The following is a 19,385-nucleotide window of genomic DNA, read 5'->3' on the forward strand; positions in this document are numbered from 1 at the left end:
GTTTCTCGAACAATTGAACGAGTGGTGAGTGATTGCAAACTGAAAGTGGGCCGAGGGGAACTTTCCAAGGTTGCCTTCAGGTATAAGAATCGACTATTCTTTGTATTTTCTACCTGCTGCTTCTATAATTCATATCCTTCTCTATCTACAGTTCAGAATACTCCTCGAATCGCTCGACAGCTCTTTTTTCTATTTTTTTATTCTCCTTTGGTGTATGTCTACGGCTCTCTATTTGTACCTACCCAAGCATCATGTCCATTCTTTTGAAACAAATTCAAAAAGGAAAAAGGTTCCTACAGATATTCCTTTCCACGGAATCGGACAGTTACCGCAGATTGGCAGGCGCCATCCCCAGAGAAACGATCGAAGCTCATGCCAAGAGAGTTGCTGAAGAGCTTCACCAGCTTCCACCATCTACGACCACAGCACAGATGAGGTAAGATACTTTTGAATTGACCTATTTCAAGACTACTGGCTCATACCGAGGAAATTATAGAACCATGTTTCACACGAGCCCGGAGGATGAGTCGGAGCACATTACACTTGACGGCTACGATGCGAATGGCAATCATACAAAGACCATTCACGTAGCCAAGGACAAAAACCAGCAAAAAACCTATCGGTAGACGGTTTTCATGGCATGAAATCGATCACTTTATCGGCCCGAGTGGAAATTCTGGCCGTGGCTAGGAATTACACATCTTGGAAAATCTCGAGGACGTTTTTGGGACTGATCAATCGACTTGCAGTATTCGGCGCATCATGTCACATTGATCATGAGGTGGCACAAATATGCTGCTTTTTGAATATACAACTGGATCATTTAATGTCTGTGGGAGGATTCATCAATAGACAGTGGATATTTCTTTATGTAACTGGAGGGGAATTTTGGAAACATGATGATGTAAATGGGAGTGGAGAGAATTTGTACGAAGGCACAAATCAAATTGTGTTGTTTTCCTTCAGACTTTCTCGCTTGTGTTAAATTGTTTGATTGGCTGGTTGATTGATTAACAAAGACGGGCATAGTGTGAAGTCGTAAAAGTGAAGCAGTTTTAAACATATTGATCTAGGCGAAGGATTTTGTTCACTTAAATTCCACATGAGATGTGAGTCTTTGTATTTTGGATTATGATGAATCAACTTGACGCACAGTAGTGAGGTAGGAGTCTTCAAAACCACGCCAGCCGAGTCGCGCCTGACCAGTGGCGACACCATCTCGGGATCCAACTCTGCATCCTCTCAAGGAACAACATATTGCGGATCATTCTTCGCACCATCATACTCCGTGATCTTCAAATCCTTCACATTAACACCACTCATCATCGTCCGCAAATTAATCGGCAACAAATCCTCATCCTCCTTCAACGCCTGTACACAAACAGACGTACCACAGATCTTGCAAAAGCTGTGAAGTGAGTCTGGAGAAAGGAACGGATAACCGGTAAGATTCTCTTTGCCGATGAATGTCACGGAGCTGGCTGGTGGGTAGGTGTAGACCTCTCCATTCTAAGGAGGTGTCAGCCTGAATTTGAAGTGTAGGGTGAGGGGAGGACATACGCGGTAGCATAGACTGCAGTTGCAAGAAATGATCATGCGTTCACTCAGAGGCTTGGAAAGCATTGTGTAGGCTACAGCTCCACAATGACAGTTACCATGAAATATATCCAGCTTAGCGCCTTCGACTGATGTCTCGACATTCTTCGCGGTGGATGGTGGAGGATAAGTTGAAGGAGGGACATATTTTGCTCCGTGTTCTTCGCCTGAAGTGCCTTCGTATTTTGTCTTCTCCAGAGTTTTCAAGTCCAATGACTGGAGTAAGCGCGCCTGTGAAGACTTAAGCTTTTATTTGGGATAATAACACTTTTAGAGTGAACATACATTGATTCCGTGCGTGCCAGATGGCAGATGTTTGGCTATGATGGTGTTTCCGCATTTAGGACAGAACTTGACAAAATATCAGTGCCAACTCCCTTAGACACCGAAAGATTTCTCCTCACCGAGTGCAATAGTTCTTTTTGACCGAATTGGTAGGTGCTCAATTCATCCTCTCCGCTCTGGATCTTCAGATCACTACCTGGAAACACCCATGGTATGGCTTTCTGCATGCCATGTCAGCCACTTCATTTTGAGAATTCTAGATTAATTGACATACGCGGTAGCAATAGCTACAATCACAGACTCGAACGGATTTGAGTTCTGGAACTGAGATGGTGAACTTGAAGAGTCCGCAGTGGCAGTTGCCTTTATATTCTTTGGTTTCGGCCGAGGAATCCATCATGAATATTTCGTGCACTTATGAGTATCTTAGATATAAGTTGAATGGATGTGAATGAGAGGTCTGGGGCAACGCGAACGTTGATATATGATTTTAGGGAAGAAGGTCAATGGAACTAGTTCAATGTGGGACCATGTTTTGACGTGCGGGGCTGCTGTTGCCTGACGAAGCGAACAGAAAAGTTAGGTGATTTTCGGAAATCTACCAATTATCTCAGATCGATAAGAGATGGTGTTTAGACGCGATATAGAGATGTCTAGCGTAGGTCATTCTTACTTCAAGGCTTTGTTTCAATTTCTTGACAACAGGCACGTTTTGGCATCTCACTCGGGTTGTTGCCCTCTCTCCGGATTAGCGAGAAGCCTACCATTCACGTCAACAGGACCATGAAGTAGCAGAAGCGCCCCCATCCTAGGACATTTGAAGACAAGGAGGTGTTGCTAAATGATGGAAACCTTTCCGTACTGGAAGAACGGTCTTGGAACGAGGCTCTTTGTTGACTGTTGACAGTAGCGAAGCTTACTTGCGATTGAATCGAAAAGTCTGTTGGATAGCAACAGAGTCCGGCGAGTTTTCCAAGTTCTCATCGGACGTTGGCTGAGCATTTAGGTATGAAGCAAGCCCATCTGCCCTCCAGTCACCTTGACCCCCAGTTGGAGATCAGTCACGTGGATTTGGGTCACCTGACATTATGGGATTGCAACTTCACATGACTTCTAGCCCAGGTGGCTTGTGTTTCTCAACTTTCTAAGAGGGGCATCATAAAATAAGGGCGACCTGGAAGTTAGCATTCAGCCACCACGTCCGAGGTGGCCCAATAGACCAACCGGACCTTTGTATCCTGGATCAAGCGAGCAAGCCATGTGCAACACTCTGAACCCCAGACCCCTTCCGTCCAAAGCGTCATCATGCATCTGTTTCAACAGCAGGAAGCACCTGTACAGTTTGACAGCGGAACCACAATCGTCATCTGGTACGAAACCGCGAAAGGAACGAAGTTGGCGACTGGTGTGCCTGCTGACCTGGATCCTATGTAAGTGTGGTGGGGGTTTGTTGTACCGGATTGGGATTGGAACGCAATTAGCGACCTCGTTCGATACGGAATGCTTTATCATAGCATCGCAAGCTGCAGCTGCTTCGGTCAAGCTGTATTGATGGCAGTTTCTGATATCAAACAGGTTAGTCTTGAGGACAAAAGCTGGCAGAAGCTCATCCTTGAGGTTAAGGCAGATCCGGCTTGTTTGCCCGAGGCACGAAGGCTGAGGCACGTCAAAACAAGGACCTGGAGATCTGACGCGATAACTTGATAAGCCCAGACCAGCTCGGGTAAGACCAAAATAGAAGCTCATTCTCGCGTCCTCGATTGTGCCATTAAGTAATCTTCGAGGAGAAAGTAGCCATTCAGAATCATGTCCTTGAATACGTGTAGAATAACTGGATGTACTCTTTTATGAAGTTATTTCCCCTCATTCCTAGGTTTCGCATCTCAGTCTGCGTTGTGTTGGCCAGCTTCAAGCACATGCCGTTTTGCTTGGATGGCCGAGCTCTTATCGCGATGCATGCATCATGCAAGCGTGGATCACACAGCTTTATCGCTCTCTCGCCGGCGGCGGGACTGGAATCCCAAACACCGACCTCATCTCTCCTCTCTCCTCCTCCACTCTCCTCTCTTCTCTCTTCCACCCGACCTCATCGTACCCCCGCGCGGCTACCAATCTCCGTTGGTCCAGGACTCCTTGCGCCTTGTGGTCCACCAGGTCCCTCCTCCTCCGCAAGATGTCGGGAAGCATCGTTCTGTTATCGCTCACTCGCTCAGCCTAGTCTGGTGACACCAGGATCAGGAGCCTTGCCCATCCTAGGCAAAGCCAGTGATGACGGCGGCGGACAAATCGTGTCTCTGCTGCGCTGATGGGCTGGACGCTTCATGGTCATGGCCATGGCTAACGGCTGATATCGCTGCGGATGCGAGTGAGTGATTGCTGAGGCCATCCAGGTGATAAGGGCCCTGGGTGGAGGTAAATAAGTAGACGCGTCCCTCCCTCTCTCTTGCCCCCCTTCTCTCTCCTCCTCTCCTCAACATATCAAACATTCAAACATTCAAGAACAACACCAAGCATCCATCACCATTTCCCAATATCATTTTTCTCTTCATTCCACGTTGTCCGGATAAAATCATTCATTTGCCCATTATCCACCATTCTCAGCCTAGCCTAGTCTCTCCTTATCGCAGCATCACCTCAGCCTCGCCTCGCCTCGCCTCGCCTTGTTGAGTCACTGCCGGATCCTGTGCCTCTGTCCCAACACGGCCACTTGCACATCCCCATCGCTTTGTTCCAGCTGCAGCTCGGGCTCGGGCTCATTCGTCATTTCGGCTACCACTTGACTGTGTGTGGCCAGTCCTCCTATTTACAGTTTTCGATAATACGCGCCTTCCTTTAATCTCCCGTTCTCTCCTGTGACTCGGCAGCTACAAGTCCAGTCATCCGGCGACTTCCTTCGTTTCGATATCCGACCCTCTTATCATATCACTTATCAACCTCAACTCGCTCTACCTACGTGTCTTCCCTCTCAACCAGACTTTTATTACACAGCATCGATCATTCACCCGTTTTGGAAGCTTCCAGCTCTTTATTGGTTATTCTAAGCTTCGAGAACAAAGAACTTCCGGATTGGAAGGTTTGTTGACTCACGCCCATAGCTACTTAACCAACTAAGCTACGAACATCACCTCCGACTTTTCCAACAACACACCGAACAACAAATCAATAGCATCTGCAAATATGTCTACTGTTTCCACCAGAAACCCGGTCGACCCTGTCGAGCGGAAGGATATCCGATCAGCTAGTCTCCCCTTCAAACAAGATAAGGACAAGAGAGAGAAGTGGAGCAACGGTGTTCGACTATCACCTGGCGTCATTGTCAGCTACAACAATGCCGAGGTCTTGCGCGCTAGCAATGAGGGCCAAAGGATGAAAATCCGCCCCAACAAGCATTATAGCCAAATGTACGTTCCCACATCACGTCCTTCTTTTAAAACTGGTAGGATCTCTATTAACAAGCTACTACACAGGCCAAATGAGCCCAAATCCCATGCAAACAAGACTCCTAAGCCACACGGAAGCTACGATGGTTACGATGGTTGTGCACGCCTCGCCCGCAAGGCTTCGGCCGTGATGGATGCTAAGGACCACACAAGCTCCAGTCTCTCCAAATCACTCCTCGAACTCCTTCCTCAACACTCCAACAACACTGAATCTGCCATCCAAGTTGCACTCCGAGAGTCTGCCGTCGCTGCCGATGCCGATATCCTTTACAGCTATGATAACAAGGGACCAAGCCCTGGTGACAAGGGCCGCAAGGTTGATCTTGGTGGCTTGGTCGATTTGGCAGAGAAGAAATGGCTTAACAAGAAGACTGAGGAGATTGTGAAGGGCGAGTACGAGGTCTTAGATAACTCCGGCGAGACTGTTCATCTCAAGGCGAAGGGAAAGAAGAGCCCGAAGCAGAAGGCTACTAAGTTCGAACCTGTTGTCCCCAAGGCTGGACTCGATGACGACGACTTTGAGCTTATCGATGCTCCTCTCCCTTAATTACGTTCCGGGTGATGTTGTCTCGATGACATTATTTCTCTCATGATGGCGTTTGGATTGGATGCATGGTATAGCCTACCCAGAGTGGGAAGGATGGCTTACCCTCTTTGTACTTTTGTCACCATAATGGCTTGCTTTGGGAGCGTGCAGCCTACCCATGTACAGACTGGGGAAGGATGGCTAGGCGCTGGGGTGCATTTTCTAGCTTGCTTCTTGACAGCGTTTCTTACTTCTACTGGACTTCGGGTTGGTGCATTGCATAGCTTACCTCTGCTCGGATGGCATAGGAAGGATGGCTTGGTGCTCTGGGGTTGATTTGCATTACTAGATACCTTTTTAGTGGTTCACTGGTCGATCGATCGATGGTTTGAATGACTGCTTGCTTGGCTTGCTTATTGCGCCGGGAGTGGTTTTATACAAATTCAATTGGATTTGTATACGTTTGTTCCTTGGGCTGTGAAACTTTACTGCCTACGTAATGACCACCCGTATTTATTCTCTAGTGTACCCTCTTCATATCTTACTGCAGTCGTCTCTTCAAAATTGACGCGACCACCTGTGTACTATGCAAGGATATATCCTCTTAATTTTGACTCGCTTAGATGTTGACCCCAGATAGCCATCCAGGTTCTCCAGCTTCACATTACTCTACCCTGCCCTTCGATACCCCTCCTCTTTATCTCTATTCGGATTTGTGAAATGTAAAAAGCCTTTCCACCCGTGGATGATTGAACTCCAACATCTGAAGACGACAAGGTGTGGCTCGCCACAAAGGCTTGATTAAGAGATGAGTGTGGACGACGGATAGGAAATAGTGACGAAGAAACATGAGTGCAGAATCACCAAGAAAGCCAGATGCCAAATACCCTCTTCGATCTCCGAGCTCGAAAATGATACATTACCAACACACAATATATACAAAACATTCATAATTATATACACCCTTTCCCTCTCCCTCTCCTCCCCGCTCTTCTTACCATCTACGCCTTCCTCGTCCCATTCATCGCCGCCGCCCTCTGTACCACAAAATCCTTCGCCTGCGTCCCAAACTCCCTCACATAGCTCAGATGCACGGGGATACTATTCCCGCTATCACAGAAGCGGTCGTCTGCGGTACAGAAGCTCTTGGTGATGGGCGCCATGGCTTCGCAGGCTGTGATGTTGGGGCGGGGGAAGATGCCTGCGCGGGTGCTGTTGCCGACGTCTTGCGGGAGGTTGGGGATGTGTGTTGGGTCGCCCATTTGGATTATTGCTATTACTGGGGTGGGTGTTAGCTTGGCTGGGACTTGGTGGAGGTGATGGGGAGGAGGGGAGACGAACTGTTTTTGGATAGAGCTGGGTTGAGTGGTGGTGTTGGGGTGAAGTTCGCTTCGCTGGTTCCACACATCACGTCACCGATGACTTGCGCTCCCTGTACCAAATCATCAGTAACTCTTCATTCAATCCTTTCCCAGATCTTTAGAAATATACCTGAGAATACCCCATAAGTGCCATCTTACTATTCGGACATCTCGCCGCATAGTTCTCAATCAATTTCGTCATGCCACTGACTCCTAGCCCTTCGGACGACGTATAGTTCTGCAACGTAGCAGGATAATCCACTGCTTCTGAATCGGAGCCAGGAACTGCTTGCTCGACTTGTTTCGCTACGGCGCCGATTATGCCTTCGCCGGGTTTCTCAGTGCTGGCTCGCGCGACGATGATGTGAACGCCAGTCGCGCAGGCGGTGCTGTTGGCTGTGTTGTTTAGTGTCTGGCGGATTTCGAGGGTTGGGAGGGCGGTTGTGAAGGCTGCTAGGCCCAGGGAAAAGATCACCGAGTTTTTCATGTTGGCGACGGTGAAATGGTGAGTTTGAATGAACGTAGATGTTGTATTAGTGGTATTGGACAATAATCAATATTACGTACGTGTGGTGCTGTTAGTACAGGAGATTATACTTGGAGACGGGACAGAAACGGGAACACGACACTCATATACTTCCTCTAGGCTCGCAAGAAAACTCTTTTTGAGATCTATGACACAGCCTCATCTTCAGATGAAGCAAACATTGGCTGCGAAGAAGCCAGACTGCATGCAACGCCCATCTGATGTTGTGTCGTTTCAAGCGAGCGACGATTGTTTGAAAATACCTACTATGGGAAGCGGGAGATCAGCTGGCCCGAGGTAATTCAGAATAGGGTTGTCCAATCGCATTTTGTTTAGGGAATAGGTGTTGAGCGCGGAACGTCAAAAGAAGCATTGGCTGCGAATGGGGTTGGGCGTGGAACGGTGCTGAAACACGTTTCTGGGGAGTCGGGTCTTGTCCGTCTTCGGAAGGATGACATCCAGAACCTGGATGAGAAGAGCAACCCATTTTTAAGTATGGCAGACTTGCATTAAGTGATCGATTGGCGGGCAACTCGGGGGTGCTTCTGTTGTTGTTGGTACCATCCTTCGCTTCGGTTACTTGCGTCCGTATTCTTTTGAGGTTTCCCTCAGTAAACAGAACGACACAAATCGTAGCAACATCTTATAATACTTTTTGTACAAGAAAAATAAAAAATAGAGATGCTGAGGCTTGAGTGGTGTCGAAGGATATTGGATTAACCTGTTATGCTGCTATCTCTTTGAAAATGATCGCATGCGGAATCAGGACTTGTATACTCGCAATAATAGATAAATATTGTGCAAATAGAAGTTCAAAGATGGAATCGGAACTCTCAATCAGAGCGCTCCTTCCCGTAAATCACACGCTCATTCTTGTATTGCCTGGGAATATGCTCAATAGCCCTTGTCGGGGTGAAGAGGGTTCCCCGAAGGATCAAGAGTCTCAAGGAAATAATTGCTAGACGACCAAGGAGAAAACTTCCAGGGTAACAAAATGAAACAATACAAAGACCTGTGAGTTTCTGCCACAAGTTCGTACAGAAAGTTTACGTGGTATAGTCGAGGGTAATGGCTTCGAAGGGCGTTTGGAAGCTTGCTATAGACAGTGTTTCTGGCAGCATCACTTGACAAGCGGACCACCGCTGGCCGTCTTGCTGGTATGTCATCGCGAACATCATATCGACCATGAAGCGAATTTTCTGTTGGGGTTAAAAGACAATGAAGGCTGAAATCCGAGAGTGACGGGGTGATTGGAAAAGAGGGATGGCCTGAAGATGGGATTTGATGTGGCACGGGCCCCCACTTTCCACATCGGGCATATCTCGACCTCCATAGGTACCACAGCATTTCAATTACAACACACTTCTAGCTTTATCGCGTAACACCAATTACGACGATAGACATTTCTTGAAGTCGCATGTGCAGATGCAGTGCCTGCCCGAGTCTGCAATGGATCAGAATCAATGGGATGATCCGGCGGCTGCCATTCGACCCCGCTGGGCGACTTCATCAGATTGATTCCCCCACCTTGACGTAGATGACTCCTCGATGACTCCCACTGCTTGAAGTTTACTAACTTCTCGTTTCTCTTCCAGTAACCTCAATTGATCTGCACTCAGCTCTCAGGCATCATGGGACTCGTCGAGGTGCTATTCAATGCTCTGTTGGGTAACCCACTGCTCACAGTTCTTGTCATCTCGGTCTCCCTCTTCCTCTCCCGCTGCATCTACCGGATAACGCTCCACCCTCTCGCACACATCCCAGGTCCTCTGCTATGGAAGACATCATCTCTATGGTTGTACTACCATTCGTACATTGGTGACGAGGCGACTGTTATTCATGCCGCACACGCTCGATATGGACCCCTTGTTCGAGTCTCGCCGAATGAAGTCGATATTGGCGACGCTGATGCTATAAACGCTATATATGTGTCGAGAGGTGGATTTCTTAAAGCTCCGTGCTATGCGAACTTCGATATCGATGGCCATCCTACGATATTCTCTGCGCTCGATCCAGATCACAGAGCTATTAGGGCGAAAGCTGTGGTTACTATGTTCTCTACCAAGAGCATCCGAGAAAATGAGGCTGCATTATATGGATGCGTAGACCGCATGGTGGACCGAATGCAAGAAGAAGCTACGACAGGACGTCCAGTCAATGTATTGAATTTGTCAAGGAGTCTGGCTGTCGATGCTGTTTCAACACACCTATTCCAGGAGAATTATAATGGCACGTCAGAGAAAGGGAAGACTCTTTCCGTCTCTGCCTTTGTGGACGCATTTGTTGCCGTCGGCCGATTCTTCTATTTGCCTACTACTGTGTTCATCTGGCTTGAGTGGGCAATTGAGAAATGCTTTCCAAATGAGCACACCGCTTTGTCAATGCAAGTTGTTGATAAGTTCGTAGAACAGCTCGTTGATTCGACACCTCAAGGGGCTCAGAACTACCCTGGGAGATTGATCCCTCTTGGACTTGAGAGGACTGAGGTTATGGCTCAGTGTAAAGATCTCATTTTCGCTGGTACAGACTCGACTGGCATGAACCTGTCCACCATTTGCCGTTACTTAGCATTGCATCCTGAAAAGTATGTATTACGCCTCTCTTTCGAATCAAATTGCTGACATGCGGTACAGATATGATATTCTTCGCAGAGAAATTCTTGCCAATGCAAATGCTGGCGAGACGAAGCAAGACATTCAAGCTCTCCCATATCTGTCAGGTGTTGTCCGAGAAGGTCTTCGTCTGAGCATGGCAAACCCCACCAGGTTACCTCACATTGTTCCAAGGGGTGGCTGGACGTTCAAAGGTACACACTTTCCCGCTGGCACGCTCGTTGGATGTTCGGCCACAGAGCTCCACTTGAATCCTAATGTCTACCCGAACCCATATAGCTTCCAGCCTGAAAGATGGCTAGAGGAGAACATCACTCCAGATGCTAGCAAATACTTTTTTGCATTCGGAGCTGGCTCCAGAGCCTGCATTGCGCGCAATCTGGCGACGGTCGAGCTGTATATGGCGACGGAGAAGGTGGCTGAGAGAGATGTTCTGAGAGGTGCGAAGGCAGTGCAGGATAAGGTCGAGATCTACGAATGGTTCAACTCTAGCGTGAAGGGAGAGAAGATCGAGCTGATTTGGGAGAAGTTCAATGTGTAGCTGGATTTGATAGGCGATTAAGGCTGTGTCTGCCACGTGTGGGCTCATCGGACCTGCTTCGCTGCATACTTTTAGGGCAATTTGTGAATTAGAACCAAAGTTTATCCCAAATTCGGAAAATCGCAACTGCTGCAAAGCAACACGAATAACTTTAACGCACAAGTTTGTTACCAACAAGTTGAAACTTGCTCCTTACTGAGTCAAGTATACCGAAACCTTCAAAACAAGCATGTGCGAAAGTCACTCCACTAAAAGCTCGAGAGTCGTGTTTGCTCGCAATGCGTGAATCTTATGTAGGACTGACTGAAGTCTCCCCTCTTCCCCCGAATGCCGCGCACTAGGATCCTTCTCAACATCGGCTTCCATCTACTTTTCAACATCCACGACAAACAAGGCCTATTCTTGCATATACAGAGCTATCTTAGATTTATAGGCTTCTTAGAAACAACTGATTGGGAAGTTGCATAATTTAAAAGACCAATGATAATGTTCATTTGTACCTTGTTTTGTCTGGAGAAGGTGGAAGAGTTCGCTAGCTTCTGCTCATTGGACTGCTAAGCGATCCACTAGTCTTGGGCGACCTAGCGGCTGGAACATCCTAGTTCCCCAGCCTGCAGGCTCTCATCTTTCCTGTCTGGGTAACACGCGTCAACATCATGACAGATGTCTGCGCTGCTTAGACTCTTAGCAATCCTCCCTATAATACTGTGTCTTCTTGAACTGGTTCGAATTTACTTCTCCTATAGCTTGTCAACAAATCCTCCCTCAAGGATGGCTGCGAGAACTGAGCCGTCGTCTGTTTACCTCGATACCTCTGGAACGGTTATCACAGACGTCACGATATGCTTCTGCTCCACACATGAGAGCCCTTCTAATTGCGAACAATGCGCGTTGGATGGAAGAAATTGGCATCGTAAAGAGAAGGATCTTTATCTACACAGCGCCAAGCAGAGTGCATGGTTGCACGTGGCGCAAACCAAAGAGACAGATCTCAGACCTGATGACTTAGTCCTCACCGACATCAGAGTTGGCGAGCCTGCTAATGGCGACGATAAGTCGTGGGAAAATCGAGCTGCCGACATCTGGGTGCGGAGAAGTAGCTACGATGGAGATATTCAACAAGCGGTGACCCACATAGATGTTCTTTTTGGTTCAGATGCTGTTGATCCAAGACCGCAATGGAGAATCATGGAAGCATCACTCCAGTTGAAAGCCAAGCCAGAAGTGCCAGTAGCAAGATTAAGTATACTGAAAGGTAGATCACACGCAAAGCCTAGTGGCCATCGGCCAGTGTTGCGAGCCCGTTTAGATGGAACTTTCAAGATCCTACAGATATCTGACACGCACATGGTTACTGGTGTTGGTGTCTGCAAAGATGCTATTGATGGTGAAGGGAGAGCACTGCCTGCAAGCGAAGCGGATCCCCTCACTGTTAACTTTCTCGGAAAGATCCTGGATGAGGAGAAGCCAGACCTTGTGATTCTTACCGGAGATCAATTGCATCATGATATCCCTGATAGCCAGTCGGCGCTCTTCAAGGTCGTTGCTCCCTTGATCGAGCGGTCGATACCGTGGGCTGCTGTCTTTGGCAACCATGACAGTGAGGGGAGCTATGCGTTATCTCGTGAGTACCCTACCTTTCAGTTACCCATTCGATCCAGAGAGAGGAAGTCGCAGGCGCAATTAGTGAGATTGGTTACAATGGCATCTGCTGATATGATATCCACAGGGGAGGCGCAAATGAGAATACTCGAGGACTTGCCTTTCAGCCTGTGCCAGTCTGGGCCTGAGAGCATCGATGGCGTAGGCAATTACTATCTTCAGATCATGGCTCCTGCACCATCACAGACCTCACTATCAACATTATATCTCCTGGATTCCCATGGACAAATAGCGAGTAAGATCCACAATCCAGACTACGACCCAATCAAACAAAGCCAGATCGACTGGTTCACATCTACTTCACAAAGACTCAAGAAAGAGCACGACGGAGATGGCAATCATCTGTCTCTGGCATTCCTACACATACCTGTTCCCGAATATGGAGACCGGAGTCTCATCACCAGGGGTGGTAAACGACGAGAACCGACGGAGGGGCCTAGTTTTAATTCCCACTTCTACGACGCCCTCATTCGAGAAGACATCTCTGCCCTAGCGTGTGGCCATGATCATGTCAATGACTTTTGTGCGCTATTGCCTCGGAAACAAGATGACCCGCTACAAGACGCCTCTCATTTGGGTCCTTGGCTTTGCTATGGTGGTGGCAGTGGATTTGGAGGATATTGTTCTTACGGTAGGAAGCGGTTTCATCGACGAACGAGGGTTTGGGAGATTGATACGAGCTGTGGAGACTTGAAGACTTATAAGCGTCTGGAGTATTCTGAAGAAAAGATTGATGAGCTTGTGCTGGTTGAAGGTGGCAAGGTGGTTTGTCCACCTGACGAGGCGAATGAAAATATAGGCTTGGGTTCCCTTCTGAGAGAATGCGTAGTGAATTGAAGCTACAAAGACACAGTCCTTGGAGGATGGAGCTTTCTAGTCTTAACTGCGCGAAACTTTCGACATACTCAGGCGATAGAGGTAGACCGGAAAGCCTCTTAGCAATCGAGATTGCAACTCGGTATTGACATACAAGTCGGCTCTATCAATTCATACTTTGTTGGAGTGAGGAATCAGAACTAGGATATCAGACATCAATCTCGCTCTTCTATCGAGGCTCATGGATCCCTGAAGATATTGGATTATATGGTTAAAGCATATATCAGTGGGATGATGTGCGAACATGCAATGTTACAAATTTAGTCCATGAGCCCTTAAATTCAAGTGGACATCCGCATACTCCGCGACAAAATGCCTCAACGCCGCCACAGCTTCTCATGAGCGGACTCCCATTTCCATGCACCAAGAACGAATGACAAGCAAGAGGGTCTAAAACGATCACGAGCCGAATTGCGCTCCGATTCCTGACAAATCTATGAGAACAGGAGATGCAGAATTTTGTAACGGCTTGCAAAATTCATGATTCTGAAGGTAATCGCTGCCTTGGGTTCTCTGTCCACGGATTTCTCCAGCATAATTTTCTGTCTGGTTGTAGTACGGAGGACCGTCAGTTTGGGATCCGAGATCCTGTGGGAAACACATGTAGATATCTGGAGCGAAACGGCCATCTATGGACTTGGCATATCGCTCTCCAGCGATGTAGGTACGATCGTACACTGGAGTGTCAGATAAATGTGCGCCATATCGTGAGGTTGTCCCGGCATCCGTGTATGTGTAGTATTCATCATGTCGTTCAATAAGGTGAGGAGTGAGGGATTTGTGCTTTTTGATCGAGGCACTATGCTGACTTGAGGTGTCTTTCGAGGTGGTCCAGTATGGATAGGAGTCATTGATGGCTGCATACGCTTCGGAATCGGTTGGTGTGGGAAGGCTTTGCTGCTCATGGTAGCCGGAGTGGGTAGTTGTGCTATCGCCGAGGCGCAAAGTCATTCTACGCGATCGATGAGACCTAGTTCTGATTTTTAGACAACTCGGATTGGACAGATGAAGGGCAACTTCTCACGTTGATGGATCTCGACCCGTTTTGTGGGTGCTTTCCGATGTTGTGGATATCGAACGCATGACTGATGCTAGTACAAATCTGCGTAGATTCTCCACGTTCCAAAAAACTACTTTCGATGACAGGTGAGTGGCAAGTAGTGATATCAAGGGGACAATGAAGGAGTTCCCAGGCCAGAAACAAGGTATTGATTTGCCGATGTCGCAGCAACGATCTTTGCAATTTAGCTTCGACAATTCTCGAGTTAATGTGAGACAGAGGATAGAATGTTGAAATAAACTGAGTACACTTTGGAATAATACGATAATCCTCAGGGGTGGCGACAGCTTAAGAGCACTGGTAGGAATCAGCATTTATCGAAGCCAAGGAGATGTGACACTTCATATTGACCCGATGCCAGACCTGCTCTATGATGAACCTCCATCGCCAAAGTGTGATGGACTTTCAAAGACATTGGTCAGGTCTGCATAGACCGCCCCAAATGTGCCCAACGTATAGGCGACCTAAGAGTCATGCTCTTGTTTATGGTAAATCGGCCTACGGGTGGTTGATGAGATTTCATGCGAAATGCCACAACCCCAAGTAATACCTCGTGTAGCGACCAATTACACGAAAGTACCATCCGTACGGCCCCGGCCTTCAGCCTCATTGAGGGTCCCAATCATCAAAAAGGACTTTGCATAGTGCCAGCATGAAGCTATTCCCGATCGAGAACCATGCGCGGCACAGCAGGGCTGAGGGCCTAACTCACCAACGTCGACGCTTTTGTTCTTCAGAGAATCGGAATCTGATCGAGGTATTCAGACATCTGGCTCTCTGCTAAACGTCACAGACAGACCAAACATGTCACTTCGGTCTTCTTCGGCCTCGTCGCTTAGCGAAAGCAACAGCATGGCCGAACCTCAGATACCTTCATCCCAGGGAGACTGGGAGAGACATCGTCTTCTGATCAAACAGTATTATATGGACGAAGGGAAAACACTGAATGAGGTAATAAATGCTATGAGAAACCATGGCTTCAAAGCTACGTAGGAATCCACCGAGCCCAAATCACCGTGGAAGCCTTCTAACATCCGACAGCGCTAAGATGTACAAATCTCGACTCAAACGGTGGGGACTCGAAAAGAAGCATAAAGAAAGCGACATGGTGGTAATTCTCCACAAGAAGAATCAGCGTGATGCTATAGGCAAGAAGAGTTCATTCCAGCTCCGTGGACGTGATTTAAACATGGAAGAAGTGTTCCTCTACTTCACAAGGAAAGGTCGTGGGTTGCCAAAGATCAAAATACCGGTGACAGTTTCAACACCACCAGAAATCTCATACTGGACACCGTCGCCAACCAATTCGACTGTAAGCACTCCTCGTAACACTCCTGGATCATCACTCGACAGTGGAAATAGAAGCTCTACTCCTGGGAGTCGGTCGTCTGACAACCCCTCCTTCGACACACCCGAAACAAATGAGGATGAGACAGATAGATCTAGGTCAAGTGAAGCGTCATCTACTGGAGACATATCATTGTCTCGAACTTTATCTAGCGATAGCTCCGACGGTGTCATGGTCTCTACCATCTGGACACCAGCTTCGCCATTAATGGACCATGAATTCGTCATTCAGCTGCATAGCGAAGATATCGACTCATTCTTCTCCAAGCGTTCAGGAATATCGCATTCGCCATCCTTACCACGGAGTCTGCATATATCTGAAAATATGTTCTACAGTATCAAAGCATATTTCGAACACTCCTGTCGAAACTTGATCCTTGACGAGAATGGTACCCTCCTCACCCCGAATGGGGCCAAAATGAGCAATGACCTCTGCAATGACTTTGACTCGTACTGTTTCTCAGCGACTATGTTCTTAGAGCAGGGACTCTATGTCGAGTCTCGACGGGCGCTTTCCAAAGCATCCGCACTCGTCGAACCAATTTTGCAAGCGGAACATCCTCGCACATTCGCCTGCTTCCTCGAGGTGCTTATCCATCTTTTGCAAACAGGTTATCCAGAAGTAGCAAATATCATGCGTACCTTTATTCAAGGCATGTCTGCGAGAGTAACCCAACCACACCAGCCATGGGGTAGAATATGTCACCTACTCGGGGCTATTGATTCGGATTGCCTTGAAGAGGCTATGGGACAATTGTGGAAGTGCTCGAGTGATACTTTCGAGACTGAACTTGGCACTTTCAATCGACTAGCTGTTTCTGTTCGGCTTGATTACATCAAACGCGTGTTCGGTAATACCAACCACCTTGAAGAAGAACGACTCCTTCGTGACCTGCTCGCTCAATCCGGAAACAGCTTTGAGGGATACACACCGCGCGTTATGCTCAATCTGGCACATAACCTGAATAGACAAGGACGATACAACGAATCGGAAGAAATTGGCCAACATGTTCTCTTATTAATCAGAGACAATGAAGCTCGTGGCCAATTCATTGTTGAAAAAGTTGATTCATTGAAGCTCATATCTCGCAGCCAGCACTCTCAGAAGAATGCATTGGCAGCCGAGATGACCTTGAGGCAAGCGATAAGTATTATTGTTGGCGAGTGGGGACTGAAGCATTCGTGGGTGCCGGAGTTCATGCTTGTGCTCGAGGGGTGGCTACGTGGTTGGGGACGTGAAGATGATGCCAATGTGGTTCGCGCTAAGATCGATACGCTGATGGGTAGAGACGAGATTGACGAGGAGTTGCTTGTTGGAGGATGAAATTTGTGTACAGCTCTGGAGGGGCTTTGGGAGTTTGTTGTTTACATGGTCATGGCGTTCGCTTCTGCTAGAATAGGGGAAGGTGGACGATGGAACGATGTAATGATGTAATGAGGTAACGATGCAACGACTCATAGGCAAATAAAGAAGGATATTCTTGTCCTATTTCTATCAAAGTGCCACATATCAGGATATACCATCATCAAGTAGCCGTGACTGGCTGTGAGAATTAAGACATCTTCCTGACCATATGCTTTAGTGCCTTGTGGCTAAGGCATCAAATCTCGCGGGGTCGGATCTTATCTTAGGGCCTTGGCAACATTTTCCACTGAAATATTTTTGAAGATTGTCCCTCTGCCCCAGAGCTACAGCGACGACCTCTCATCACGCCACAACTCTCCTCAAAATGCCGAAAGCTACGACACCTATATCCGGCTCTCGCCAAGGGCGGAGACATAATCCTCTCGAGACAGATCTCACGGCAACTCCACTCAAGATCAAGGGTGAGAAGCGCAAGTCAAGACACCAGGATGAGGGCGACCAATTCGTGGACTCGAAAGCATCGCGGAAGATTCTGCGCATGGGACAAGAACTTGCAGATGACGATGCAGAAGAGAACTCTGTACAAACAGCAAATACAGCCTTCGATTTTCAATCGAGATTAGAGGACGACGATGACGAGGAAGTGCCAGGACAAGAAGAGTATGAGGAGTGGGGAGATGAGGAGGTCGAGGAGATTGAGCTTGCGCCGGATGATCTAGAGACATTCAATAAGTTCTTTCCGACTCAAGAAGATCCATTGCTGAGGCAGGGCTGGCCTGGTATGGCAGACGATGAGGAGGACGAAGGCCCAGGGACGAATCTGGCGGATCTAATATTGGAGAAGATTGCTATGCATGAGGCATCACAAGGCCCAAACGGTGGAAACTCTGCACCAGGACCAATAGATGAGGATTTTGAGATACCGCCAAAGGTTGTGGAGGTTTACACAAAGTATGCGCCATTGATGATTCAGAAAGATAGGTACTAACTAAATCACAGAGTTGGGCTTTTATTGTCGAGGTACAAGTCAGGAAAGCTCCCCAAACCTTTTAAGATCCTTCCCACGGTTCCTCGATGGGAGGATATCATCGAAATTACCCGACCAGAAGCATGGACTCCAAATGCGATCTACGAAGCGACCAAGATATTCGTGTCGAGTACGCCGGCCACTGCACAACGCTTTTTCGAGATGATAGTGCTGGAGAGGGTGAGAGAAGATATTCACGAGACGAAGAAGCTGAATGTACATCTGTTCAATGCTTTGAAGAAGGGTCTATACAAACCAGCGGCATGGTTCAAGGGGTTCTTATTTCCCTTGGTTGGGAGCGGTACTTGCACGTTGCGGGAAGCCCAGATTATCTCTGCAGTTCTTGTCCGAGTTTCAGTACCGGTCCTTCACTCTGCGGCTGCGATCAAGGGTCTCTGCGATATTGCTGCTCAAGAATCCTCAGCAGGTACCGAGGGAGGTGGTGCGACAAATATCTTTATCAGAGCTATGCTGGAGAAAAAGTACGCTTTACCCTACCAAGTTATCGACGCTCTGGTTTTCCACTTCTTACGATTCCGCACGGTGGATACAACGAACGGAGGGGAGGCTATGTCAGGCGTAACTGGTGCTGGATCAAAGGATACAAAACTACCGGTTATTTGGCATCAATGTCTGCTGGCGTTCGCTCAAAGATATAGGAACGATATCACCGAGGACCAGAGAGAAGCTTTGTTGGATCTGCTACTCACAAAGGGACACTCGAAGATTGGCCCGGAAGTCAGACGAGAATTGTTGGAGGGTAGAGGTAGAGGTATTCTTCTTGAGCCGGAAGCTCCAAGGTTCGATAACGACGACACGATGTTGGTAGATTAATTGCTGGAGTATGGCATGGCTCTTGAGCTTTAGACACTCGAATAAATGTTTGTCAAATTCAGCTGATTCGCTGCCGTTCAAGCTATTTCTCAAAACGGTAATTCGGTTCGCAGATTGGAGGCGTTTGTGAAGATGACGACTCGATTAGGCATCAATTGAATGGCTGCGCCACACCAATTGATTGGACAGCCCATGACCTACCTCAGCCTTTTCCATCATCTTCACCACTCGAAGATGGACTTCATCAATTCTGTATAAATCTCACGTTCGCCATTATTTCCTCTAACAAATCCATTTTCCACGACTGCCTCTCAAAGTCTCGTACC

At 47.8% G+C, this 19,385-nt stretch overlaps 9 protein-coding genes across 9 annotated transcripts; 6 read left to right on the top strand and 3 right to left on the bottom strand.

The window, feature by feature from the left end:
- Positions 1–251: 251 nt before the first annotated feature.
- On the top strand, positions 252–626 carry ONS95_001832 (uncharacterized protein; the record flags this gene model as incomplete). The annotated part of the gene is made up of 2 exons (XM_058495051.1): positions 252–436; positions 497–626. 2 exons carry the CDS (start codon positions 252–254, stop codon positions 624–626), a joined length of 315 nt encoding a protein of 104 aa, XP_058355361.1.
- Positions 627–1,242: 616 nt separating this feature from the next.
- Positions 1,243–2,278, bottom strand: ONS95_001833 (uncharacterized protein; the record flags this gene model as incomplete). The annotated part of the gene is made up of 5 exons (XM_058495052.1): positions 1,243–1,509; positions 1,561–1,827; positions 1,882–1,947; positions 2,001–2,102; positions 2,156–2,278. The coding sequence occupies 5 exons, from the start codon at positions 2,276–2,278 to the stop codon at positions 1,243–1,245; spliced, it is 825 nt and encodes a 274-aa protein (XP_058355362.1).
- A 2,780-nt stretch (positions 2,279–5,058) lies between these two features.
- On the top strand, positions 5,059–5,868 carry ONS95_001834 (uncharacterized protein; the record flags this gene model as incomplete). Its single annotated transcript, XM_058495053.1, has 2 exons — positions 5,059–5,282; positions 5,349–5,868. The coding sequence occupies 2 exons, from the start codon at positions 5,059–5,061 to the stop codon at positions 5,866–5,868; spliced, it is 744 nt and encodes a 247-aa protein (XP_058355363.1).
- Positions 5,869–6,848: 980 nt separating this feature from the next.
- Positions 6,849–8,960, bottom strand: ONS95_001835 (uncharacterized protein; the record flags this gene model as incomplete). Its single annotated transcript, XM_058495054.1, has 3 exons — positions 7,339–8,960; positions 7,189–7,279; positions 6,849–7,126 (listed from the first exon to the last, which is right to left on the bottom strand). The coding sequence occupies exons 1-3, from the start codon at positions 7,693–7,695 to the stop codon at positions 6,849–6,851; spliced, it is 726 nt and encodes a 241-aa protein (XP_058355364.1). The 5' UTR covers positions 7,696–8,960.
- Positions 8,961–9,078: 118 nt separating this feature from the next.
- ONS95_001836 (uncharacterized protein) lies at positions 9,079–11,351 on the top strand. Its single transcript, XM_058495055.1, has 2 exons — positions 9,079–10,318; positions 10,368–11,351. The coding sequence occupies exons 1-2, from the start codon at positions 9,366–9,368 to the stop codon at positions 10,885–10,887; spliced, it is 1,473 nt and encodes a 490-aa protein (XP_058355365.1). The 5' UTR covers positions 9,079–9,365; the 3' UTR covers positions 10,888–11,351.
- Positions 11,352–11,658: 307 nt separating this feature from the next.
- SIA1 (purple acid phosphatase) lies at positions 11,659–13,386 on the top strand (the record flags this gene model as incomplete). Its single annotated transcript, XM_058495056.1, has 2 exons — positions 11,659–12,511; positions 12,617–13,386. The coding sequence occupies 2 exons, from the start codon at positions 11,659–11,661 to the stop codon at positions 13,384–13,386; spliced, it is 1,623 nt and encodes a 540-aa protein (XP_058355366.1).
- Positions 13,387–13,824: 438 nt separating this feature from the next.
- Positions 13,825–14,376, bottom strand: ONS95_001838 (uncharacterized protein; the record flags this gene model as incomplete). Its single annotated transcript, XM_058495057.1, has 1 exon — positions 13,825–14,376. One exon carries the CDS (start codon positions 14,374–14,376, stop codon positions 13,825–13,827), a length of 552 nt encoding a protein of 183 aa, XP_058355367.1.
- Positions 14,377–15,289: 913 nt separating this feature from the next.
- ONS95_001839 (uncharacterized protein) lies at positions 15,290–17,156 on the top strand (the record flags this gene model as incomplete). The annotated part of the gene is made up of 2 exons (XM_058495058.1): positions 15,290–15,474; positions 15,527–17,156. The coding sequence occupies 2 exons, from the start codon at positions 15,290–15,292 to the stop codon at positions 17,154–17,156; spliced, it is 1,815 nt and encodes a 604-aa protein (XP_058355368.1).
- Positions 17,157–17,562: 406 nt separating this feature from the next.
- Positions 17,563–19,059, top strand: ENP1 (snoRNA-binding rRNA-processing protein; the record flags this gene model as incomplete). The annotated part of the gene is made up of 2 exons (XM_058495059.1): positions 17,563–18,149; positions 18,198–19,059. The coding sequence occupies 2 exons, from the start codon at positions 17,563–17,565 to the stop codon at positions 19,057–19,059; spliced, it is 1,449 nt and encodes a 482-aa protein (XP_058355369.1).
- Between the last annotated feature and the right edge of the window lie 326 nt (positions 19,060–19,385).

This window comes from Cadophora gregata (genome assembly GCF_030347475.1).
Source record: "Cadophora gregata isolate MNR1 chromosome Unknown scaffold_10, whole genome shotgun sequence".
Taxonomy (NCBI): Eukaryota; Fungi; Ascomycota; class Leotiomycetes; order Helotiales; family Ploettnerulaceae; genus Cadophora; species Cadophora gregata.